Here is a 26,016-nt window from a genome sequence, read left to right as displayed (position 1 = left end):
CGGTTCCTCGTTCAATAAAACAACATATAGCACATAGACTTCTTACCCTATGAGCACAAAGGTTCGTCAGTTGAACATAAAAGTTACAATAATAACAACACCGCAAGTTGTTAGTAATCTCCGCTTTTATTTTGAAATGTAAAATAATAATAATGACTTCAAAGTAAAAGCATAGACCCCATTTTGAAAGTCGATTATTTATTAAATTGTCGTTTTGTTTGTTTGTTTCCTAATCTTGGGTGTCACGTGCGGATGTCATTTGTCAAGATACACATTTTTAACTATTGTTTTAGTAATAGTTCATGTTTAAAAAAAAAAAAGAATGACAACCGGAAGTCGTGTTGTTTTGTTGTTGCCAGCTGCCGCCAGACTGACTGAGCTTCGTGGTGGGGAGTCTGCACGTGTTCGGCGAAAAACAGGGGAAATTGGACTAATTTACCACTTAATTGATAATTTTTGCACTGCCCTGTGTGCCTCTTTGTGGACAGGTTGTAATCTGAGGTGTTGAACTCCTGACATCATGATTACAAGAAGAGAAATGGATGTATTGGCGCTAGCTAACAGCATGTGAGTTAGCGTTAGCTGAGAACAACATGCCCAGACGTGTCCCTTACCGCACACGCTGGGAGAAGGAAGGAATAAGGACCCACAACGTTACATAATTTAGTCAATTTTTGTATGACGAATACAATGGATTACCAGTTCCCAGAGCAACTTTACCCTTCGTTTTACAACTGTGGACCTCCAGACTTGGTCCTGAAACACTGTGCAGGAAACTGGGGCTGCTACGACGGAGTCCGACCTCAGGTGGGTCAGCTGTCAAATGCTACTATTTCACATACGCACACGGAAACATATGAATATAAACCATATTTGTAAATATTCTCAAGCCATGCATCGTAATAACAATACTTACATGTCAGTGATATTACAGGGTGTCCGCGGGGTCTTAAAAAGTATTAAAAGCTGATCAATTTAGCGAAAATTAAGGCTATTAAAAAGTATTAAACGGCAATTTCCAAGGTATTACATTTTGTAGCTTGTTTTCTATAAGTATATGAATTGTCGAAAGAGGTTGTATTCTACAGTCTGCCTAAATGTAATCATTGCGTAGGTGTGTAGTGTGATTCTGTGTAGTTTATTTATGGCATCACGTTGGATTTGACGTAATCTGAACAGGACATCGCACGCTCACTGCTCGATAGCGCGCGACGGTCCGTTACGCCGGTTGGTGTTATGGGGAAATGCAAGTTTGCGTCCAAATGGTGGGAAGATAAGGAGGAAGGACAATCAATACTGTATAGTAAATGTGAGGTGAAGTGTGTCGCCAAGGTAACCGGTTACAACTCCAAGTGGCGATGAGGTCTTAAAATGTATGGAAAGGGTCTTAAAAGGTCTTTCATTCGACTTCAGAATTCCTGCATAGACCCTGACAAAACATGTCACTCCTTTTGTTCACATCAGGACCACATTGCACAAGGTCTCCTTCAAAAACCTATACTTCTTAGACAATCACATCTGGACTACATTGTCCTAAATATGATACATTTTATTTGTTATTAAACCTTTATTCTATTTGTGAAAATCATAACAATGTTGAATCCACTGTTTTTCTTTGACATGTTCCAGTGTGGAGCTGTTTTTTGTTTTTACCTTAACAGGATCAGACTTTCTAAGATGTCACCTGTAATGTCAGTCTTCTCGTGGTGTGTTTGTGTTTTCAGGGTGGCTCTGGTCCTCTCTCCAGCTGGACCTTTACCTCCAGGCATCAGGTCAGAGGGGAGACATGGCGTCACACAGAGCCAGCACCAGTTCCCCTCCTGCCCCCCAAAAACTGTGAGTGCATGAGGGTCATTCAGGTCTCAGACAGCAGTCAACATCTGGAGAGCTGAAGCAGGAGAGACACTTGACTTAAAATCAGATTTAAAAGGCTTATGAACTTTTTTTGTTTGGGCACTTTTTCCAGAAATGCGACACAGTACCTAACATAAAAGGAAAAATACATGACATACTGCAATAGACATAATGGTGAAAGTACATTGCAAGAATAAGACAAATATATACAAACAAAACATAAGACAAAGAGATTATACAATAAAGTACTATTTAGTAATGGAAATATTGTAATAGACGCATGAACAGTGTATTATAAACCCAGGCGAGGAGTGACACTTTACACGGCTCAGTCTAACGGCCCGTGGGCTAAAATTGTCTCTGACATTTGTTGTACTGTTGTTTAAAAAAAGATGCCTTACAACTGCCAACATATTGGACAGTCAATAATTAAATGACAGTGAGATCACACAAAGTTCTGTTGAAGTAGGGCTGCACGATATTGGAAAAAACTGACATTGCGATTTTTTTTTTCTTGCGATATGAAAACATACAGGAATTGAAGAAAATACAGTTTTTTTCCCGCAAACCTTCCTTCCTTGAACTTAATGCTATACAATTGGTATTTTTTTAACTATATTTAACCGCACGAAGGATTTTAGTCACGGACGTCTGGATCTTAAGTAGGGATGCACGATATTGGTTTTTTGAAACCGATACTGATAACTTCCTGCTTCTCAAGACCGATACCGATAACCGATAATAAAAAAAAAAATTACGCCACTAATTATTTTAACGCGATTAACGCATGTGTATTTTTTTACTTTGGCCGCCCCGTTGTTTCAGAGCGCATCGAGATTAAAATACCATCTACAAGCTGATGCTGACAGCCCCACTCCTGCCGCCCGCTTGTGGCAGACCACACTTCCACGCTCACCGGCAGGCACCGACTGGCCATCTGGAGGACCAGGAGGGTGTGTGTGTGGCCCGAGCGAGCGAGAGAGAGACCTTACGTGCATTGTTGTTGTTAGCATCTGGTGTATGGCTAACGGATATTAGGAGCTGTTTAAATGAAAACAGAGGAGCGCCATTTCGCCGCAACTGCGCCGAGCACTTGACTTGATGCAGGAAGCAGACAGTGGGACATTGTACGAAAAGTCAGCACACTCAGCAACATGATTGCAGCGTCCAGGCAGCTCCGGTTCGAGCATATGCCTTGAGTTGCACATAGCTCCAACGCGCACGCACACACACACACTTTGTATTGTATTATTGTCTTCGTACGCTTTTAACACACCATCGTAGCGATGGCGATGTTTCAGGTGACTGATCAGGTTCGAAGTATTAGGGAGCGCTGGATTTGTGAAGAACTCCCCTCTTCCTAAACCACTAATACCACAGTACTGGTAAAACGGGAGGAGCCGAGTGAAAAACAAGCGCCCCTCATCCCAATCCACCCACACCGCAGTATTTTTTTCTTTTTTTTTACCCAACAAATATATTGTATATTATCGGGGCTATTAATACTGTTATCGGGTTTATCGGGATGACGTCATCATTCCTAATATCGGACCGATAATTATCGGGCCGATAATTATCGTGCATCCCTAATCTTAAGTTATCTGAGCAACAAGCTGAGCTAGCTCGGTTAGCACCGCCGAACTGGAGAAACACATGAAACTACTTTATTCAGTGTGTTTACCTTTAATCACCGGGTCCCTTTGCTTTGGAGGCTTGATTGTGATTGGTGGTTTGCGGTGCATGCAGAGCCTGCATGTCACTCACTCAAGTACCCCGACATGAGAGCCGTGCGAGGTTTCCTTTTGTAGCAAGCAGCAAAATAATTGTAACATGACGTGTTTGAGTTAATTTGGCTACTTAAAGGAATGGTCCACTCATTAGATAATTAATCAAAACTTCAGTATTTAGTGAAACGTTATGTTTAAACCATACCCTGAAGAAATCAGCGATATTCCCCGGTAAATAATGATTTTATAGCTCTTTTTTATCAAGACCTGTATATTCCGTCTGGCCGCCGCCATGTTTGCCATTTTCAGTAGTCACGTGATGGTCGTGACGTCATCCATGCGTTCACTTTGTCAACACACGGAAACATGGCGGTGTATTTCAGTTCGGACTCGTCAGCAGAGGAACAAGTTTTGACCAATGTGAAGAGATTGGATGGGGGAATTCAGCCATACATATCAGTATGACAATACGACACCCTCTGCCCTCAGACCCTCACATCGTACAAGGAAAAACTTCCGAAGAAAACCCCCAGTTTAAAGGGAACATGGGAGAAACCTCAGGGAGAGCAACAGAGGAGGGATCCCTCTCCCAGGACGGACAGACGTGCAATAGATGCCGTGTGTAAATTGAAAAGATAATACATTTGCAACATAGGTAGTCCAAATGTTTGGAAATGCATGTGTGTATAATGGGAAGATTATATAAGATACTATATGTATGCATGTAGTACCACCCTTGCTAGCGATTCCCTCTCTAGTTTAGCATACTCAGCTTCGTTGTCCCTGGCCATAGAATCACGATTTTATGGAGCCGGAAAAACTGGGGGGAAATACACACTAGCCGGTACTACGCTATATGGAAAGGCCACCAAAAACTGTCCTGGCCTGGACGTTAAAACGGGGCTAGCCGCTGCAATGGAAATGCGCTATAACATACCTTATTCTTACTCCGAGCACTACTTCTGCTCCTCCGTCGCTTCACACTTGCAGAGGGCGATTTCTCAACTGGCCGAACTGGTGTCCTGGTCGGTGATGACACCAGAAAGACCGATGGTACTGCATCTCCATTGAGTAATGGTTGTTCCATAAATCCCATGTTATGTTTGATCATACTCTCAGAGTAGTCGTCCGGAAATGTGAAATGTTCGCTGCATACATGAGCCTGTGAATCTCTCGGTTCGGGCCGGCCACATTTCGCTAGCCACTGCCTCCGAATGTACTTCTTATGCTTACCTTTTGGCAACAGATGGAACCGAGCATTCCGTGGATTGTTCCTATCCGAATTATGGCAATATTTCGCGATACAGTGAGGCATATTTGAATAGAGAAACTACAGTAAATAACATGGAGATCAACGTGTCTTCGAAAACCAAACGCATGGATTACGTCACGTCCGGGAAATGGCGGCGCCCACAGTGTTGATGTTATTTCGGTATATAATCAGTTTAAAATCACTGATAATGTCATCGGATTAAAAAAAAAAAAAGAGAGACTGGCAGAGACTGGTCTGTTTTATCGGATGATAATTATTTAAAAATGAGTGTCATGAGCATACCATTCCTTTAATTTCGCAAGTCCTAAACATTTTTTAAATATCGCACGTCCACGCGATGTGAATATCGCGAATGCACATATCGCGATTATCGTCACGACAACATATGTCATATGTAGGGGCAGCCCTATGTTGATGTAGGGCTGCTCAATTAATCGTATTTTAATCGTATTTTAATCGTATTTTAATCGCGATTATGGCTTGCAACGATTACGAAAATGTGAACAGTATGTTTAATTAAACAATTAATTAATAATAATAATTAAAAAATAATCGTTTTATAACGATTATTTTTTAATTATTATTATTAATTAATTGTTTGGGTTTTTCAGTTGAATTATACTTAAAGTTCAGGGTAATCAACTGTTAAAAACATAATGTTCACATTTTTTTATCCAATAAATGGATGTTTTCAAAGTCAATGAATAATCGCATTTAATAATCGCAATTACAATTATTGACCCAAATAATCGAGATTATGATTTTTGCCATAACCGAGCAGCCCTATGTTGAAGTACCCTTATATTTAATAAATCATCTGTTTGTGTGTTTGTATTTTGTCCAGCTGTCCTCTGGCCTTCGACGCCTCCAGATCCGCAGGATTTCCCAGAACATGTGAGTGTGAACATTCAACAGTTTACAAACCCCCCTCTCAGATTCAAGAGACGTCTGTCTTAATCCTGAAATGCCTGTTATCATATACAACACAGATTAAGAAGACGTGTTTCAAAGCACATCCAAGCTCGCCGACCTGAAATCAGTTTTAAGCTTATTTTAGTTCTGTGTTTTAAAGTTTGTGAACATGCTTTGTTTTCAGATGCAGAACTTCTTCATGGACCACTGCCAGGACGCCTTCGGGAGCATGAGCGAAATTCTGAATGAAGACTTAATCTTCAAACAAGGAACGAAAAAGGTGAGATTCACAAGAATATACTCTACTTTCTATAACGTGTATTTCTTTAATTTCTTATCAATCCAACAGTTCTTCAAATGTATGGTTGAAAATATGAATAGACGCAAATAGCAGTGGCTGCCTTGTGATCTCCAGTTGGTCCGTGGCTCTGTTAAAGCATAAATTCCATTTTGAGCAATTCCCCTATAGTGATACCACATTATCTTTACATGCTATAATCAATAAGCTGTTGATCTTGCTTTGTATGACGTTATAATTAGGGATCGACCGATATGGCTTTTTCAAGACCGATACCGATTATTAATAATAAAGGAGACGATAACCGATATTTGGAACCGATATACATTTGCAGTAAAATCAGAAAATCTTGGTGTCAAAATGTAGAATAACACAAACTCCAACACAACGTCTTTGAAATGCATTTAAGCATAATTATGTTTAATGAACTTTTAAACATCTTACAACTGGTTTCCTCTCTCTGCCCTTTTCTTTAGTGCAGCCATCTGCAATGAGTTGGAGAGAGACAAGAAGTAGGGCTGCAGGCTGACATGCTTACTAACGATGCTTAATTTATTGCATCAAAACAATGCCTGTCTATCTAGCATAACATCCCAATAAGGACTATTAACTATTAAAAGTGAGGCTATTGCAGTAGACCTAACGTTAGTCTAGTAGCCTCACTTCTAATATTTTGCTAAACATTTTCTAGATACATGTTGGCTAGCTAATGAGCTTCACATATCAACCTGAAAAACTGCGAGGCTCCACTCGCAGCCCCCCCCCCACCACAGTTACTCTGCTGCGAGACGCTGCACGCACCCCCAACTCTGACTGACTTCCCGCGTCCCTGTGTAACTGTGTCTGCGTTCTTTCGCACCTGCCTGTAATCTGAGAAGGTCCCGCCTCTCTGGCTGGCTCCCGCCGGAAAATCTTCAGTGTTGATAGGCTATTACTGAAGTGTCAATCAGATAGCGCTGCGGGCGGGACATTGCTCGTGTACACAGAGTGGTGACTGCAGCCAGAGAAACGGCCGCATCAGAGCCAAAGTTGTATCAGCAATTTTATTAAAAAAAGGCCGATACCGATAATCGGTCAAATGAGGAATATCGGCCCCGATAATCGGTCGACCCCTAACTATAATATGATGCGTTTGGTGTGTTTTGCAGATGTCTCGCATTGACTCCGTCTACATGAGGAAAATGGAAAGCCTCATCAAAAAGGGGAAGTTGAAAAAGTGAGTGGCGCGGACTGACCGGTGAATATCTGTGGCTGTGTGATTGTTGGGTTTATTTGTCCCATCTTTTGTCCAGGCGTCCGTTGTCATTTCCGTCCAAGGTGCTGAACGCGTACGGCTCCATGCTGTCGGACGTGTTGCCCGCCGTGCCCCCCGCCCTGCTGGGCTCCCTGCTGTTCGAGGAGCTGAATGAGCAGAGGGAGCGCATGCTGTTCTCCGAAGCAGCCACAGGGGGCGCTATGGCCTTCGTCCCTTTCTCACAGAGCAGCAGCGACTCTCAGAGCGGCTGCCTCCTCTACCCCGGGAACCAGGGGCTGGACTGCCTCAGTATCCTGCAGACTGCATACTTACATTTGGAGACCAGGGGTGTTTCTCAATCGCGAGTAAAGCTGCTTCAGAGCCACTATTTCAAGCATACTACGTCATCGAGTGCCGCCGAAGGACTGTTCCAATCTCCAGCATACTTGGAATTCTACCGAGCCCGGCGTACTTCGTTAGGAGAAATTTCGAGGCTGCACATGTGTAGACTCCGCGGGCCTTAAAATCCCCACAATGCTTTGCGCACAGACCAATGTAAGGCGGGGCCTCTCATATGACGCACACTTGCTCGCCTGTTCCACTCTTCGTTTTCCGAATGCCAGGAAGGATTCTTGCCTCGCTTCTGAAGCAAGATGCTCGGAAGACATGTGCTACCAAGCAAGCGTACTCGAGATTGAGAAACACCCCAGGGTTGTGATCCAATAGTGTGTGAAGCGCTAAAGGGGAAAACAAAGGAAGCATTGAAGCTACTTTTCTTATCACTAGATTCAAGGCTTTATTGTCATGTGCACTTTAGCTACAGTGTAGATATGGCAATGAAAAACGTAAGTCACAGGCTCCTCCAACAGAGCAACACATATATAAAACGAATAAAACTGATAAAATAGTGCAAAAGAATTTGAATAGCTGTTATCATGGCGGCAACTTAGGTCATTCCAGGTCATTTCACTCCGTTTGCAACCTTCCTAGGCAGAAAGACTATTTGGTTTCAAACCCAGGAGTGGAGTGCACCAGATGGGCGTAAAAAAGTAGGGCTTAACTCTAACGTCGGGCTTAGCTACGTCCGACGTAGTGATTCGAATTTACACCGAGTGCACCAAGCCTGACTAGTCTCGGGCGTAGCTGCGCCTGGTCTTAAGATGCGCGTCCACGTGAATACACGCCAAACAGTAATTGTTGCTAAGCAACAGAGAAGAGGGAATTCCCACAGCGTCAGCGATGACTCAAGGGGAATCCCAAATGGCCACACCCTGAAAGAGAAAGAGGGATTTGTCAGAGCTACAGCGGGAACTGACGGAGAAAGAAATCGGTGCTGGAGGGCCAATGAAACTTGTCTTATAGCCCGACATGCAGTTGTGCGATGAACATTAATCATGTCTCCCACAGTATTTCTGAAAGGCCCCGTTCGCGTAGAATCTGAGCGCAATCAGCACCTGCTGCAAGGTTGGGGAGAGCGCAGCGTTTCGGTCTGATCCGTGCCGGAGTTGAGGGGAGATCTCCTCGATTAAATCAAAAAGGGCTTGTCTGCGGAAACGAAACCCCTCTGTCAGTTCACTGAATCGATGTCCAGTGGGTTTGTTCGATCACGGACGACTCTTTCTCTTCTTAATGCCCTTTCATTGTTAAACATGTAAACAAGACGCCCTGCCATCGTTAATATCCTTCTTGCCTGTTTTACCTGGTTACTATGGATACTAGTCTGTCTTTCCGATTTACGCCTGCTCCATACGAGGCGTAAAAGTGACACCCGGGCGCAACGCATACAGGGCTTAAGTCTAAGTGGTGCACGAGTCATAACTTTAGTTTGGTCTTAACCTTCGGTTCTACGTCGGACGTAGAGTTATGCCTCCTGAAGACAGTAGCAACAATAACGGTGGGGTGTAAGTAAAGCTGTTTGGTGTTCTTGTTGCATTTTGTTTCTGTTCCTTAACTCAATCCCTCAGACTTCCAGAGAGTGGAGCTGCAGCAGCACAGAGGGACCGCCCCCTGTGTGAACACCATTAGCTCTGATCTGTGGAGCTTCCAGCTGAAGGCCCCCGTCAGACAGATCAGCACCGTCTCACTTATCAACAACTGTAAGAGCCAGAAAGCATTTAGAAATGTCATCAGGGGTGTGATGCGGCTCCGGATATTTGACCGCGCCTTGGTTCCCAGGTTGTGTGGCCGTGCGCTCGGACCACCTGTGTGGAGTCTGGAGGTTCAGTGAAGGAGACAAGCCTCAGCTGATGGAAGTGGTCAACACCAAAGAGGTCGCCACCTGCATCAGTGTCAGGTGAGTGGGACCCAGGGAGTTGAATCCCCCCCCCCCGAGGCGAGGGGTTCCTGATATGTGGCAAATGTAAGAAATTAGGACCATGTGTTAAAATAAAGATAATCTGCTTCATGTTCAGTCCTCATGTTCTAGGGGAAGTTCTGGTGGCGAGCGAGAGCGGAGCGGTAGACCTGTGGACCGTCGGCAGAGGGTGAGGACAATTAGTTTGAGGACAAAGTGTTGTTTTCAAATCCAATCAGAACTAAAAGTGACCTTTGCCCTTAGGATGCAGAGGGTTCGGGAGGAGGGGGAAAACCTGTACTTCAACGCCAAGTCGTCATGGCGATGGTGCGAGTTCTCCGCCCACCCCAGGGTGATGGTGTATGCAGACAGGACGGGGGTGGAGCTCACTGACATCAGGGCGAGTGGTGTTGTTGATGAATAAGACACTTTGGTAAAAGTCAACTAACTGATGACTTGCAGTAAAATAGATGTACCTTTTTGAGGGGAATTAAATGCATCAATCTTGTAAGTTGTGTGGTAAATATATTCATTCTTAGATTTAGTCGAAATAACAGCCAACCTCTTATCCTTTTCAGTTCAAGTTCCATAAAGAAACCTAATCATCTTCTTTTAAAATCTCAGCTAAACACAACGTTTTTTTTAAGGTATTGACTCTGTCCTTCCTCCTCTGTCTCCTCAGGTGAGTCCTGTCTCAAATCACACTCTGTTTCGTATCAGCAACACCGCCGAATGTCGCAGTGGAGAGAGACTCATCCTGTCCAGATACCTGGCAGACATCCACCCCTTCCACCACCTCATCACCACGCAGGTACGGAAACATTAACAGGGATATAAGACACAGGTGGCTTGTCCAAAGTTTATTTAAACACACAGAACTTCGTCTAACATAATAATAATAATGATACTAAAGCGTCCAAAGACACCAAATAATTCACGATAGAAGTTGAAGAAATGTGCAGTACCTCACTGAGACCACTAGGTGTCAGGGTTCTCATATTTGGTGCTTATATTTGAACAATTAGCCTGTAAATGTGTCACTGTGTCTGTTATGTGATTGTGTTGTTTCAGTTTCAGAAAGTATATATTTTGTTAGTGTCCTCTCTGACTTTACCCGTGTCTCTCTGTCAGCACTCGGCCTACATCATGGACGAGCGTTTCCCCTGCGTGCACATGCTCAAGTGGGATCACATGATGCAGTCTCCACCAATGTTCTGTCACACTTTCCCTGGCTCCGCCTCCTCCCGGACCGCCAAGGTTCTGCTGGGCTCCCACAGCTCTCAGGAGATCACCCTGCTGCAGTACTCAGGTCTGTGCAATATGACATTTCTACACATAAGTGTACAATGTTTCAGTGTGTCGTGGCTTCCTTCCTTATTTTTCTGTCAAGCCACTAGGCGCCTTAAACAGACATTTGTAACTCGTTTTCTTTCCTTTATATTTGTGTTACTTACAGTTGATGAGTTGGTTTGGATGATATTATGCAATGGGTTTGCTCAAAATAAAATAACAAACGTTTACACAAAGAAAAGAGGCCTTTACAATAGTCAAAATAAAAAGGCAAAACTCAAATAAAATAACAAACAACTTAAGTATTCTTTCTTGCTTTCTTTCTTTGTTAAGGCTTGTATAACTTAAAGGGTAGTTGGACGTTAAAAGCTGCCTCGACGGGGCCTTTCTAACAGGTTGCCCATCACTCTTACTTTAGAGGAGGCGTCGTGGGAATTGTAGTCTTTTATACTCTGGTTGACTACAGATTAGGTGGCCTTTCTTATAAAAACAAAATACTGGCTCTAACACAGTGTATTGAGTGTCCAGGTTTGGTTCTTTTCTTGTGTGTGTGTGTGTGTGTGTGTGTGTGTGTGTGTGTGTGTGTGTGTGTGTGTGTGTGTGTGTGTGTGTGTGTGTGTGTGTGTGTGTGTGTGTGTGTGTGTGTGTGTGTGTGTGTGTGTGTGTGTGTGTGTGTGTGTGTGTGTGTGTGTGTGTGTGTGTGTGTGTGTGTGTGTGTGTGTGTGTGTGTGTGTGTGTGTGTGTGTGTGTGTGTGTGTGTGTGTGTGTGTGTGTGTGTAGGGGGGAAAGCCGAAGCCTGTTCCAGTCGGGGTCCTCCTCAGGCGCTGCTCAGACCCAGAGACAGCCTGAGACACCTTCCTGTCCAACTCCCTCACCGCCTGGAGCTGGCCACCAGCAGACTCTCCTCACCGGCAGCAGGTGTGTGTGTGTGTCACATATTCAAGTACTTGTGGTGTGTAATTTTGAATTTGAGTAACTAACTGGTCATTTCCTTTGAAGAATTGAGACCATTATATGTTCGGAGCGGGACGAGAGTGCTCCCTGGGGTTCAAACACTATTTCTAATGTACCCTAAACATATGGTAGTAAAATGAACATTACAATACTGACATCATTTCTCGTTCATTTCAAATACAAATATTATAATTTTTAGAATTTATCTGCAAAAAATCAGAACTGATGAAAATATCAAAACTGCAGGGTTTTTATGAATCAAATGATGCAAAGAAGAAAAGTGCATTTTATAAACATCACAGTACAAATGTTCAAAAATACTTTAGACATTAATATTGTTGAAAAAACCTGGTTTTACCATCACAGATTTGACCTGTTAGACATTTAGAGAACATTTTATTTTACACACAAGGCTATAAATAGTAAAACGATAGCATTTCTTTCAGTGGTCTGAAAAATGTTAGCTGTATACACACTCTGTCACAGTGGTTTGAGCTCTGTCCTAACTGTACGATGTGTAATCTACATAATATTCCAGACTTTTACTTAAATCACACGTGGCTGAACTTTTGTTGTTGTGTATTCAGGTCTGACTTGTATCCAGAAGAGAGGAGGGGGCGAGGAGTGTATCTGTGTCCTCCAGCTGACCGAGGCGGGGGATATTTTCTACCAGATCCTGGAGCCCGAGCAGTCGCACACCCCTCCACCAGCTCTGGAGAAAAACACCATTTCAGAGATAAATCCAGCCCAACAACCACCACCGTCTTTGAGGCTCATATCGGAAGCATCGAGCGACGAAGACATAATCGGCCCGACTCAGACGCAGAGCTTTGTGGCTGAAACACAGGAGGAAGAACGGCCAGAACTGGACACGTACGCCTCCTCGAACGAGTCCTGGTCCCCAAGAAAGTCCCGCCGCATGAAGAATGTGCAGCTGCAGGTCATCGTCAATGACTACGACAATGATGAAACCGTGAGTGGACTGGACACGGGTTTGAACGAGGAAACCGTGAGAGAAGAAAAAGCTGATATTCCAGAGGAACCCAGCCGCGTGGAGGAAACGACGAGCGGCAGCCAGAAGCTCAGCGACGGCGTTCTGCTCACATGGAAACAGTGGCTGCAGAAATTGATGCAAAAGAGTCACAAGAATAAGCCCCGCCCACAGCGCAGGCAGCCCTTCAAAATCACAACTAAAGAACTCATCGACTTGTCGTCTGACGATGAAGCGAGAGGAGAGGATTCGGCGGAGAAGGAGCGCGTGGAGAACGTGAGGCGGGACCTCAGAGCGTGCATGGCCAACCGCTCGCTGCTCGTTCACAGCGCCGTCTCCGCCTCCCTCGGAGCCCAGGAGGTGGTGGAGGTGCCCGACGCGGTGAAGACCGACGGCTGGGGGGATCCGACGAGCGAGCGCTTCACTATCTCCTGGCAGGGGGAGGGGGCCTGGCAGGCGTGGTGGGCGGAGAACCTGGGGCTGAACAGGGAGAAGAAGGTGGAGGCTCTGAGGAGGAAGAGGAGGAGGGAGAAGGAGGTGAGGAGAGCGTCCAGCCAGCGCTCGGTGCTGTCCAGCAGCTTCTGCTCGTCTCTGAGCTACCAGTCGGACCTGAGCGACTTCTCGGATCTGTCTGGGTGGTCCTCGTCCGCCAGTTTGGGGGCGTGGTCCGACAGCGGGGGGGGGCTGTCCCAGGCGGAGGGGTCTGTAGGGAGGGGGATCCCACGAGCTGCAACACCCTCCTCCAGTCAAACAGACCCCACGCCTCAACCAGGGAACCAGACCCTCACTTCTCAACCAGGGAACCAGACCCTCACTTCTCAACCAGGGAACCAGACCCTCACTTCTCAACCAGGGAACCAGACCCCCAGCAGAACCAACGCCCCCCCAAACACACCTAAACCTCTCGACTCCACCCCGGCCACTGTGAGGAGGAGCAAACCCCAAGAAGACTACCTCAGCGCTCTGTTCGCACCGCAGGTAAGAGGGAGGGGTAACGACTACAGATCTTCCACACAGAAGCTTTGGTGGCGGTTGCTAGCAGCAGTTAGCATTAAATACGTTGATTTAAGATAAGATAATAATAAGATACGAAGTACTTTCTTGATCCCAATTTGGGAAATGTTTGCGTTGCAGAAACATAAAAAGGCATTAGCAGAAGTTAGCCTTAAATACGTTGCTTTAATAGTACGTTGGATTTTGATAGCGCTTTTCCTAATGCTCCAAGACGCTTAAAGGTGGGGTAGGTAAGTTTGAGAAACTTTGAGAAAGATAGCAATGAATATCTGAAGTGCTTTGACAAAAAATCCATAAAAAATATCATCTGTGGAAGCCGTGGCGCTGTGAAAAGCACGACCAATCATCTGAGCCGGCTAAAGTAACTGGATGGCCTACCTGCCTGTCAGCCTTCCATCGGGGCACAAACTGATCTCGTGCCCTCATTGGTCATGTGCGCGTTCGTGTGTGTTGGGGGAGGGGCTCCGGTTGTGTATTTTCAAATTCTAGCACACTCGAGCTGGTTTCTCCAAACTTACCTAGCCCACCCTTAAGATAAAATCAGAACAGAAACAATACAAAGAAAACGAGAGTTATTTATTCTTTAAGAGTTATTTCTAAGACAACATTTGATATAATGTTGATATGCACTTCTGCAACATGTAAAAAATCCGCTTCGCTCTCGAGAGCAGACTGGAGATGCAAGGCAAGTTTATTTATATAGCACTTTTCAACACAAGGCAATTCAAAGTGCTTTACAAAAAATGAAAGACATTAAGCATTAAAAAAGAAAAGCTAATAAAATAAACATTAAATAAATACATGGATAAAAGTTACAGTGCAGTTTAAGATATTCGTTCAATTAAAAGCAGCGACAAAAAGAAAAGTCTTCAAACTTGGATGAGCCCTTGTCTTTTCCAGGAAGTGTCATTTTCCTTTGTTCATCTTTCCCCCCGTCTTTCTCTAGGACGATGCCTCGCAGCACGGCGGTTATTTCCTGGAGGAAGAGAGCCCCGTGCTCCACGCTCCTCCACCCGTGGCCTCGTCCTCCTCCCAGTCCGCCTCTCTGAGGAGCGTCCGGACCGGTTTCTCCCAGTCCCTCACCCCCTCCCAGAGCTCCCAGGGGAGACCGGGGCTGTCCCAGGCACCACTCGCCAAGAAGAAAAAGCCTCGGATGGGATTCTGAGTGTGTCCGCCACGCGTGGAGCGGAGCATTTGGAATACCTGTTGTTCTTCTTCCTCCTTCGATGCATCTGGAATCAGAGTTTGTGAAATGGATGTATTACGGTTCACTGGGTTTGGACATTAGGACGCACGCTGGATCTAATGGATGATGGACTGACTGGAAGAGCAACCGTGGCTCTGTCCCTGAAGACGAAGACGACTGTGCTTTGGTAGGAAAACATTACCTTTGTTTTGTGACTGGGCCTTATGGGTAACGAGGTGTGTGTGTGTGTGTGTGTGTGTGTGTGTGTGTGTGTGTGTGTGTGTGTGTGTGTGTGTGTGTGTGTGTGTGTGTGTGTGTGTGTGTGTGTGTGTGTGTGTGTGTGTGTGTGTGTGTGTGTGTGTGTGTGTGTGTGTGTGTGTGTGTGTGTGTGTGTGTGTGTGTGTGTGTGTGTGTGTGTGTGTGTGTGTGTGTGTGTGTGTGTGTGTGTGTGTGTGTGTGTGTGTGTGTGTGTGTGTGTGTGTGTGTGTGTGTGTTGCTGGTTCACTTTTATCCCTCCATTAGACACTTCATTCCATAACACTCCGAGTCACAGAGAGTGTGTGTGTGTGTGTGTGTGTGTGTGTGTGTGTGTGTGTGTGTGTGTGTGTGTGTGTGTGTGTGTGTGTGTGTGTGTGTGTGTGTGTTTTTTTTTACTTTGTTGATGAAAGTACAACCTGCACTGTTAAAACCTTTTGTGTGATCTGCTTTAAATAAAACAGAGAGGATTTAGTCGGAGGATGTGGGTTGTTCTTGAAAACCAACGGGACATGTTTGAACTTGAGTCAGTGTTATTACCGAGGGGAAAGGACATCATATTGTGAATCTCTCCACGCCTGACCAACCTTCAACTAAGTGGATATAATGTTAAAGGTCCCATGTCATGCTTTCCCGGTTATTACCCGTCCCCTTGTTGTGAAGCTTTCTCTGCAGAATCCAAATGGACCAATCCGTGGAGCCGTTACGTTACGTCCGTGGATTGGCTGGGAGTCGGTGTGTGAGCACACACACCGACTCCCAGCCAGGCTGCGGGTAATAATAATAATAATACATTTATTTTGGGGGGCGCCTTTCAAAACACCCAAGGACACCTTACAGGGTTACAGATTTACAATTTACATTTACAATTTTACCTTACAAATTAAAACAGTGGATTTAGTGAAGTATCAGCCGGGGTAAGACAAGACAAACAATAGGAAATGGACTACAAAAGGACACGGGGTACAGATTATAGTGAAAATGCCAGGGTGTGTGTGTTCGGGCTGGGTTTCGCTGGGGGGGGGGGGGGGGCAAGAGCTCCAGCAAGCCGTTTAGGACAGAGAGTGAATACTAGGGTTGGGAAGCGATAAGAAAATGCCGGGTACCCATACAAAATACACAATTTCGGTTCTGCTTAATGGTCCCTAAACGCGGTAGACCCTGTATTCCACCGGATCCGCGGCGACCCGGTGGAATACAGGGTAAGGGCGGACTGGCCATCTGTGTGTTCTGGAGAATCACAGAACAGCCGGCGTTGCAGTGAGGCTCCACTACGCTAAAAAAGACAAGGCATAGTGTGCCTGTTCGCTTGCCACGGGCATAGCTCGGTTAAAATAAAACAGCTATTGTGCAATACATTTTTTATTTGTAAAAATGTCAGTTAAAGCTTAAAAGAATAAAGATATTTTTGTTATCTAAATGTTTGACCTTTCTTTTATAATTTTGGAATCGAAGCGGGGAATCGATATTACATTACATTACATTTAGCTGACGCTTTTATCCAAAGCGACTTACAATAAGTAGTACATTCGAGCAGGAAGACACAACCTTGAAGAAAACAGAATCATATAAGAACATCAGGTTTCAAAGAGACAATCGTTTCAAGTGCTACTCAACTGGCTTTAGATAAGCCAGTCCTTTATTAGTATATAAGTGCTCTGTTAGCAGTTCTTTGTTAGTAGTTCTTTGTTAGTCATTCTATCGCTCGAAGTGGAGTCGAAAGAGATATCGAATATAAATGTATTCTAGTAGACCTCAACAATGGAATTATGAGCAGTAGAAATGGCCAATGTCACGGGACCTTTAATGCCAGTGTGTAACAATTTCACTTTGCATTTATGTAATATTTTGGACAGAATTGATCAAATATCCAAACTTTATATATTATTATTCACCATATTAGCATTTACCCATCGACTAAATCATTGCTTTCGTTATCTTTAGATTTGATCCAAAATAACTTTCAACATCATTTTCAAAAAGAAAAATACCGACAACAGATTTAAAAAATAATGTTTTTTATAAGATTTTAGACCTTTTTTAAAGTACAGTGGACAAAAACAGAATAAATAACGTCATATCTACAAAGAACTATAAACATTTTTTTGTTGTACATCATTTACAGTTTTACATGTTTTTTACATTTTTAAAATATTTTTGACAGTCAGCATTATTTCTTTCCATACAGCATTTTCGCATTTTCGCTTTCAAACATCAAACTTTTTTTTTTCTTCTAACCTACATCCTAAAATAATTATATAAATATAAACCAGGGTCATCCATGCAAACATCCTTGAACACACACACTAACTGTTTCATCTGAACACCCTGTGAACAATTCCATCAGATTCCCTCTCGGACACAAACCTCCTGTCCGCTCATTTCATCCTCTAAAGGAGATTTTTAAAATGTGCAAATGAAACTTTCGCTACAGACGGTGAGAGCAGACGTGCATACGAACAGTCTCATGTCAACAAAACATCACGATGTAATCTTCTAAAGAAATACAAACTAGTTTCCAACCCTGTTATTAAGAAACCGTTATCAGTGCCTTACGTTGGAGCTCTTCATAACTTAAACGTGTAAAGTCGCCGCTCTCAGCTTCTGTACAACTCTTATATTAAATAAATACGTTTTGGCAACGACGTGAACAACTGAACTGAAGCCTGAGGTCGAGATGTTTTTATCGGCACCTTAGAGACCGAACTTTCAATCTAACAACGCTCCTGGAATGTGACATCTCGACACGACTACACATCGAGCAGGAAGAGTCCAGACTGCTCAGTAGTTGAGCGATTCTCCACCGGTACCGGAGCTTTCGGACAATAAATTAAAGACGACAGGTGGAGAATTCGAAGGTTTCTTTTGGGGGGGGAGGCAGCGAGGCGTCAGGCGTGGAGGTGTTGGCGGCGGAGGTGCAGAGGGAAGTAAGGACCCTCGGCGTCGCTGCCCAGAGAACTGCTGAGCGACTCCTCCCCTGAACTCATCACGTCCTCACAAGAGTCCTCACTGTGGACACAAAGGGGTGTACTGTCAGCATACAGAGGGTTACATCGTCTCGGTGGATGATTATGAACTTGTACAGTCAATGAAGACCAGTTTGAATTCTGTTTCCGTCATACATACGTTAACCATGGATACTGATTAATAGTAGTAACCAACGAGTATTCAAATCATTTAAGTCAGGGCTGTCTAACTCAAGGCCCGGGGGCCAAATCCGGCCCGCCACTTCATTTTATGTGGCCCCACAAGAGCTTGCAAAGAATATAATAAGTTTATTATAATGTTACGTGCCGCTTTACAGGATAACGTTGCCCATAAACTACATGTCCCACAATGCATCTCATTTTGTGACATGCGCAATGAAGAGACTTGCAATGATTTGCCCTAGACTTCTGCTTTCAGACGTAGTTAATTATGAAGTTATTACCCTATCCGATGATAATCCAATGCAGAGGAAATATTGTAAAATAATACATTATTTTATATTTATTATGCATATTTATCTATGTATATTTATATAGTCTTAAAGTTACCACCGGCCCTTTGAGTGCAACCATAATTCTAATGTGGCCCGCGATGAAATTGAGTTTGACACCCCTGCTTTAAGTCGTTCAACAAAGCAATGGTTTTTCTTGTAGGTCTTTTTTTTAAACATATTTGTACATTTAGAAAACTCCCGGCTGTTAATCAGAGTAAGTGAAATAGGAAGATCTAAGATGTGCCGGGTCATAGTCTCTGGGGTGGATACAACTTTTAAATAGATACGATTTGAGGAAATAAGGATTAAGCTCGCTTTCCCTTCTGGGTGTTTTAAAATAATTCCTCGGACGGGGATTTCCCGATGATACGGGTGAAGTAACATTTCCTCCTTTTTAAAGCAGAACTAGTTCCCATCGTCTGACCTCATGTTCTGTGACGCGGCTGAAAGTCCAGGCATGGCGTAAAACGGGAAGAACGAGGGTTTAAAACCAACATGTGATGATAAGTGGGTTTGTGTTAGTCAGCGGGGGAATGTTTTGGTTCCTTCTCGTTTCCCTGAGCACAGACAGAAATGCCATTTCACTTAAGGCGAGGCCTCTTTCGACGTCACGGAAACGTCTGTCAGTGGGACGTGACCAGCGCCTCGCAGACATGATCCCATCATGCAGAGTGTGTGTGTGTGTCAACACTTCAGAAACGTGTGTGTTGCTGCTTGCCGAAGTAACAGCACACTTTTATAATGTCCCTCTGACTTTCAAAGCACTCGTTGCATATGCGTGACTCTTACTACAGGGTTTGTTTAAAGGAAACAGAAGTGCTTCTCCAGTAGGAACTGTATTTCTGGTAGAGCAACTGGATCACTTCCACATCTTCCACATCTGGCGTGTGTCTGGTGAGACAACAAGGTGTGTCTTCCATCAGCTGTCATCACATGACGTCACCGTGACATCATCACAATGAAACTGAAAACAACCGAATCCATTTGATCTTATCCTTGTCATTTCTATTTGAGTCCGAGGGTCTAAAGGTATCTGCTCAGGTGTTTTAAGGCTGTGTTAGTTTCCTTGGTGGGTTTAAGGTGCTATGGCGCTTTTCCGCTGCAGGGCCTCGCTCGGCTTAGTACGGTATAGTTAGGCCTGGCTCACTTTATGCTGAGTCAGTGTCTCTGTAGGGTGTGTGTTGGGCTCTGACAGTAACTGCTGAGGTGTGTGTTGAGACTCTCAAAGTGTCGGTTTCTGCTCAGGTGCGTTTGCGGCGCTCACCTCTCGCTCTCGTCCCAGCAGTGCTCGGGGATGGTGGGCAGCTCGGGCACGGTGCGGTAGCTGTGCAGGTTCTGGGCGGTCCGCCGCGACACGATCCACTGCAGCTTCCTGTGGTTGGGCTTGCTGCATTCAGGCGAGGAGTAGTCCGACAGACAGCGAGCCACCCGCTCGCTCCACAGCCGCAGCTCCGCGTCCGTAATCTGAAACCGCAGCAGGTCAGTTTAGCTCATTGGCCCGCTACCCTCGGGGTACTTAAACGGTAACCTGGTGTCCGTTGACATGTCTGGAAGCTGAGGGACCCCATGTTAAAACGGGTCTGTATGTTTGAAACCTGATCAGCTGCTCAGGCAACACCTGAACCCAAAAGTGTGTAAGTGGGAGGGTTCAGCTAAAGTCTCACTATGGCCGACACGTATCAGGATCCTAGACGACCTATAAATACACGTTCCATTCCATTTTCAAAGCACAACCTACTTTAAAAAGGAACACTTCTTAAATAACATGTCATCCTTGAATAAACAATGAAACGCTGGTCCTTTACTGCATCGTAAAAGTGGCAAGTGCATGTTTACCTTGAGGTGTCTCTGGATGTGACAGGCTATCTCCAGCATGTCCTCCGACTGAACGGCGTGGATCTCCTGCCTCAGGAGAGACAAGGCTAGGACGGACGGCTGATGAACAAAAAGAGACAGGAAGTGCAGTGAGACAAAGAAATGTGTTTTAAAACAGACTCAAACTAGCATCGTAACAATAGGAGCTCATGTCGGAGTGCGCCATTAGGCTGCGGAGCTACACTAACACCGTGTAACCTTTGACCCTCAGTGAATTCCTACCTTTGCTTTAGAGAAGGAGATCCGGCACAGACAGGCTTTGAGTTGAGCTTCCAGTTTCTCCAGGCTGAGGATCTCCTTTCTGTTCACACACACACACACATTCAGGTTTAGAGGTGGTTTGGGGACAGTTCCCAGACAGGCAGAATGAACTCTTAATAAGTTAAGAATAGAAAAGAAGATACATTTAAGTATTGACTGAAGATTTGTAAGACCCCGTGACAATGCAGAAAAAACTGTAATACCGAAACTGAATATACACATTTATTATGTAATTGTGTTGGACAAATGTTATCAGTGCCCTTTCAGTATCACACACTGACAGCTGGTGCATCAGGTTGACCTGAAGTGACTCGGCTGATCTGAACTCGGGTTTGAATGTTGACATTCTTCAGAAAGGTGTCGCAATGAGAGCTGCAAACATTTCCTCCAGAGAAAACCCTGCTGATTGCTAAAAAGGTGACTCTAGTGGAGTACGTCTCTACAGCGAGTCTCTTCAAGTAGATTTTCCTTAAAATGACACGATAATTTAGTTTAGTTTATTTATAGTGTCGTCGACAGTCCCCATCGATGAACTGTCACAAAAACAGTAAATGGTGCAGCTTTAGCCGACATGGCTAATTTCCAGCTGTTGTTAAAACCTTGGAAAACACCCAGCTGGAATGTCCCTCAACTCTTATTACATTACGAGTACTATTTCACCCCTTTAAATGCCAATTGCTCTGCTGTGTTGCCTGGATGCTTAAAGATAACTGTGTCTTTCTCGCATGCCTCCCCGGCGAGCGAAGAATCCAAAGGTCTTAGTGAATCGTGTTGAACAACAAAACATCCTTTAAATCTCTTGCATAACGCAGTATTATCAAAGTCTCATGTATCCAGTCACGCGCTCAATTCTCTCCACACGTGCCTTTTGCTAAAACAGGACCATCGGAAAACCTGTGTGTTTTAAATAGTGGGAAAGCATGGGATTTGGATTATACTGCACGTGTGGGCATGTCTTCATATAGTTTTGCTGTTGATATTTAAATTAAGACTTTTCTACTTTTATGGATTCTTCGTTCCCCCTGGAAGCATAAGAGAAGTTTTCCTCTCGTATCCAAGGTAACATCAGGCGAGTCATTCACTACGGTGTGTGAGATGTACTGCACTGGATGTCCTGTGTCTCGCTCACCCGTCTGTGCCGTGTGAAAGTGCGATCTGGTGGTACAGGTCCAGGAAAGTTAAGGCAGTGACGGCTTTGGACTTGAAGTTGAGTTTCTCCGCGACGATCTTCTCCATGCGGCAGAGGTCGGAGGCGGTGAAGCGGCACTGGCCGATGCGGATGAGCTCCACCGGGGGGGCGAGGTTGCACTCCTCCTCCGTCACTTTGGCCGCCATGTGGAGGCAGCTGACGCTCACGCAGGAGAGGTGCTTTGGCTGGATCTGAGGGGGGGGGGACGTGAGTAAGAAACGTGAACATTTGACATCGCTAAGCTCATTTCATAGATAGAAGTATTTTATTCATTTTTCATTAAAGGTCCCCTATTATACTCTTGTTCAACAATATATTATAGGTCTGAGATATATACAAAACATGTCTGAGAGATTTGGTTACAAAGAACACAATGGTGCTCTAGGAGGAGATTCAGGTGATAAAGGGAGGGGGGGGGGTACCTTGGTTGCTGATTGGCTAATGGTTACTCAAGCCAGAATCTCTTTCCACATGTTGATGTAGAAGACACATGAAAAGGTGGATTTTGCATAATAGGTGACTTTTAACAAGTGTAATAAATCTGTATTAAACAAATATGTTTTAAGTATATAGGATATCTCAATTGTGCAGCCCCTTTTTTATGAATTTATACTATGACATATGCTGGAGAGGTTTCAGGCTTTTACAGACGCTAAAGCTGTAGTGTCTGGTCCAATCAGGGGTGAGCATCTCGTACCCTGATCATGGCCAGGAATCTGTCCAACAAGTTAACAGCCAGGACGAAGGTCTGGGTGCTGTAACCGAAGAAGCTGGTCAGACTCCACACGTCCTCCACTTTGGCATCTCTGCACTTGGCTGAAATCCGACTGTCATCCTGGAAAACAAAGACGTTCTGTTCAATAACCGGATTAGTCGGCCACGCACTGCTGACTACTTGCATTTTGGAAAAACAAAATAGGCCTGCTAGTCACACTACAGAGCAGCTTAGACCCGTGGCTGGCATGCATTGTTGTTTTTACTTTCAATAGAGATAACCACACCTCAACAAGGTCACTATAATCAAAATAACTTCCAAATGGGAGCCTTTTCAGAATACTCCTCTTTTACTGACTCGACTGTAGAATAATGAGTGTTTCGTTGTGCTCACCTCTGTCGTGGATTCAATGAGCCTCAGCCCCGTCTCTCTGGGGAGATAATGCGCCTCCTGCTCATAGTTCACCCTCAGCTCCTTCATCAGCTTGAAGGCATCCATGTCTTGGCTGGCACTGCAGGAAGTGATTTCTTAGTTTCTGCAAAACAGAAATCAACCAGGTTCAACATAAACATAACAAATAAACATTCATTAAAAAAAATCCCCTTTTTTTACAAATGCATTTCTCAGAAGTCACAACTATAATCCAGATCTATTGTCAATCTTTTAATTGCATTTATTGTAGTCTCACACACCATTAAGTTATTTTGTTGCGCAAATGAATTTATGATTATCTGATAAGTTGATTTGTTTACAATATTAATTCCCCCCAAAGAACATTAAGCAGTTCACGTATATCAGATAAGGCCTTTACCAGCCCAATTAATCAAGATAAAATATCCAAGAACAATTTATATAAATGAATTAGTTGTTAGGGTATTCTTCTACCAACTAAAAAACATTACCTTGCAGTTATATTTGAAGACCAACATCATTTTTACCAATTGTACTGTGTTAAATCTCTCACATTTGGAGACGACAGCAGAGACGTATTTGTAACTATGCACCATATAGACCATGGGAAATTTCTGATTCTGATGGCCCAAGATAATATGGGTTTTTATGTAATACCAGGTCAAATATTATAATAACAGTATGTATCCATGTTTGGTTAAAAATAGGGTTTTAATGTATCAGTATCTTGGCTGTTTGGCTTCAGATCATCGGCCTACATTTGGTCTGAGCACTAACGGGTCACAGCTCGAAGATCCGCCCTCTTCCCTCAGCTGGGCTTCGGTGTCAGGTTTCAGTCTACGGTAGACGCCTTATCTCTTCTCTAGCAGACAGAAAAACTCCCATTTCAAGGTTTTTTCTTTCACTAAACAACCTAAAGCACACAAAAACATAACTCACGGGCCTGGAGAGGCTTTTTTATTATCGTTTTACTAGATAATAGCCGAGGAAGCTAACGGTAGCTAGCTGTTTAAAATCCTCCGAGGAGCGGGGGAGGGGCTGCCGTTTAATACTCCAAACCTTAAAAAGGTCTTCAGAATAGTGTTTATCAACATTACCAAAGAAAAAAACTAATGTATTATCGAGTAATGCCCATTGTTAATGTATTAAACTGATACGTGTGCTCCTGGGGGTTTATCTTGGTTAATATAATCGTGTTAAAGAGCTCTGCTTTGACAGGAGATACATCCAAGGGATACCAATAACAACAGACGAGCAAAACAGATCTAGCAGTAGAAATGAAGCGTAACGGATTATAGCAAGGTGTTTTTCATTTTTAAAATGCGTATATGAAAGAGGAAACATTCACTACTTATGTTACTATTTCCTTACATTGACTGTACATAGAAACTACCGTTCAATAACATGATCTGTACGAACTCTGTCAAAATTGTGCGAATATTTTTTACAACATAAAAAGGCGAAATGCATTTAGCATCAAATGTACTACAAGCATTGGTATTGTATTTTTTTCGATTATAGCTACATTTAAGTCCCATTGTCTACCGTTCACTTCAATCCGATTTTTTTTCTTCTCTCTTCTCAGATAGTTGATAGAAGGCAAATGTACCTCGATTAGTCAGTGGTTTATAAATATGAGTTCAGTATATATTAATGGTTTACTCTACCTGTTATGGCAGCTCAAATCCACATATTTGTTTTCTTCTGCTGTAACGTATATACGTTAGTCCTTCTCGTCTTGTCGCTTCTTTCTCCTTTCTCTTGTTCTGTCTTTTGTTGATGTTCATATCGCTCACGCCCACTTACCGACGTCATAGGACAAGCAACCAATCAAACGCCTGGGTTTAAGAATAGACTTCACCCACTTTTGGTTTTACCAGAAAACATTTTACTACACAGCGAATGTTTTTGGTGTCGTTTTCCTTAATATCTAACACTATTGTCATGAATATTGTACTTCAGATCCATAATGAACTTATATTCATCAATGACTGTCACTGCAATTGAAAATAAAACCTATTACATGATACGATCCTACTCTGACTGATGTTTCCCTTAACCAATCAGCGAGCTTCATTTTGGCTCGTTCAAATAGTCCGCTCAAAATAGGTTATTGTTATTGGCTCGCGGCTACACACTCCTGAGGACCTGATGCAACTATAATTACGTACGTAGTGCCTTCTGGCTGTGTATATTGTCTTCAACCAACTTTATGACTAATTACCTACATATCAGCGGTGAATGTGTACAAACACTCCCCAGTCTGGGTGTGGACTTGTTGTGACATGCCCTCAAAGATGAATCATTTATTTAAGTTCAACCTAAAGCTTAGTGTGCCGCTTTATTGAGGAAATATACCACATTTGCAAACTGATGTATACAAGTCATAGATTTTTGGGATTACATCATAGTTCAACTTCCAGGTAATTCCTCTCAAAACTTTACATTTTGCAAACTCACAATGTGTTATTTAAGCTAAATCGTTAAGCTGTCTTTGGCTCTTTTCCGCTTTAACAAATGTAAATGTCCCCTCTGTAGGACGAATAAAGTTATTCTGATTTTGAGTTGTAACACAGTAACGCACAGAAATATGTGTTCACCCATAGACTGTAGATATCAAGAGTAATTCCTCAAAAAAAATGCTTACATGCTATCTTAAATTGCTGTGTTTTGGTAAATTGACAGCTTTTATCATTTTCAGGCTGATGATTCTGTATTTGTGTGTGTGTGTATTTACCTTATATATATATACAGTCTATGGTATTTACGCTTAAAGTGGGTTCCTTTGGGTGGTTGGGTTTAC

At 43.7% G+C, this 26,016-nt stretch overlaps 2 protein-coding genes across 2 annotated transcripts; one reads left to right on the top strand and one right to left on the bottom strand.

Moving 5' to 3' along the window:
• Positions 1-367: 367 nt before the first annotated feature.
• Positions 368-15,321, top strand: taf1c (TATA-box binding protein associated factor, RNA polymerase I subunit C). The gene is made up of 15 exons (XM_034096299.2): positions 368-807; positions 1,725-1,836; positions 5,699-5,748; positions 5,951-6,046; positions 7,213-7,280; positions 7,357-7,607; positions 9,263-9,394; positions 9,474-9,591; positions 9,710-9,781; positions 9,856-9,991; positions 10,274-10,402; positions 10,723-10,900; positions 11,662-11,799; positions 12,423-13,804; positions 14,787-15,321. The coding sequence occupies exons 1-15, from the start codon at positions 679-681 to the stop codon at positions 15,003-15,005; spliced, it is 3,210 nt and encodes a 1,069-aa protein (XP_033952190.1). The 5' UTR covers positions 368-678; the 3' UTR covers positions 15,006-15,321.
• A 1,961-nt stretch (positions 15,322-17,282) lies between these two features.
• ccng2 (cyclin G2) lies at positions 17,283-24,992 on the bottom strand. Its single transcript, XM_034096188.2, has 8 exons — positions 24,881-24,992; positions 23,196-23,337; positions 22,785-22,922; positions 22,028-22,278; positions 20,860-20,938; positions 20,599-20,697; positions 20,027-20,226; positions 17,283-18,290 (listed from the first exon to the last, which is right to left on the bottom strand). Exons 2-8 carry the CDS (start codon positions 23,298-23,300, stop codon positions 18,170-18,172), a joined length of 993 nt encoding a protein of 330 aa, XP_033952079.1. The 5' UTR covers positions 23,301-23,337; positions 24,881-24,992; the 3' UTR covers positions 17,283-18,169.
• Positions 24,993-26,016: the final 1,024 nt, after the last annotated feature.

This window comes from Pseudochaenichthys georgianus, chromosome 12 (genome assembly GCF_902827115.2).
Source record: "Pseudochaenichthys georgianus chromosome 12, fPseGeo1.2, whole genome shotgun sequence".
In the NCBI taxonomy this organism is placed as follows: Eukaryota; Metazoa; Chordata; class Actinopteri; order Perciformes; family Channichthyidae; genus Pseudochaenichthys; species Pseudochaenichthys georgianus.
The sequence above is the reverse complement of the archived record's forward strand: the minus strand, read 5'-3'. Positions and strand labels throughout refer to the sequence as shown.

Bases quoted from the DNA above. Each gene is read 5' to 3' on its own strand.
- taf1c (XM_034096299.2), top strand. From the start codon at position 679: ATGACGAATACAATGGATTACCAGTTCCCAGAGCAACTTTACCCTTCG. The intron at 7,281-7,356 runs GTGAGTGGCGCG...TCTTTTGTCCAG, and splicing joins AAAAAGGGGAAGTTGAAAAA to GCGTCCGTTGTCATTTCCGT. The intron at 9,592-9,709 runs GTGAGTGGGACC...CTTCATGTTCAG, and splicing joins GCCACCTGCATCAGTGTCAG to TCCTCATGTTCTAGGGGAAG.
- ccng2 (XM_034096188.2), bottom strand. From the start codon at position 23,300: ATGGATGCCTTCAAGCTGATGAAGGAGCTGAGGGTGAACTATGAGCAG. The intron at 20,698-20,859 runs GTAGGAATTCAC...TTTGTTCATCAG, and splicing joins TCTCCTTCTCTAAAGCAAAG to CCGTCCGTCCTAGCCTTGTC. The intron at 18,291-20,026 runs GTGAGCGCCGCA...TTGTGTCCACAG, and splicing joins TGCTGGGACGAGAGCGAGAG to TGAGGACTCTTGTGAGGACG.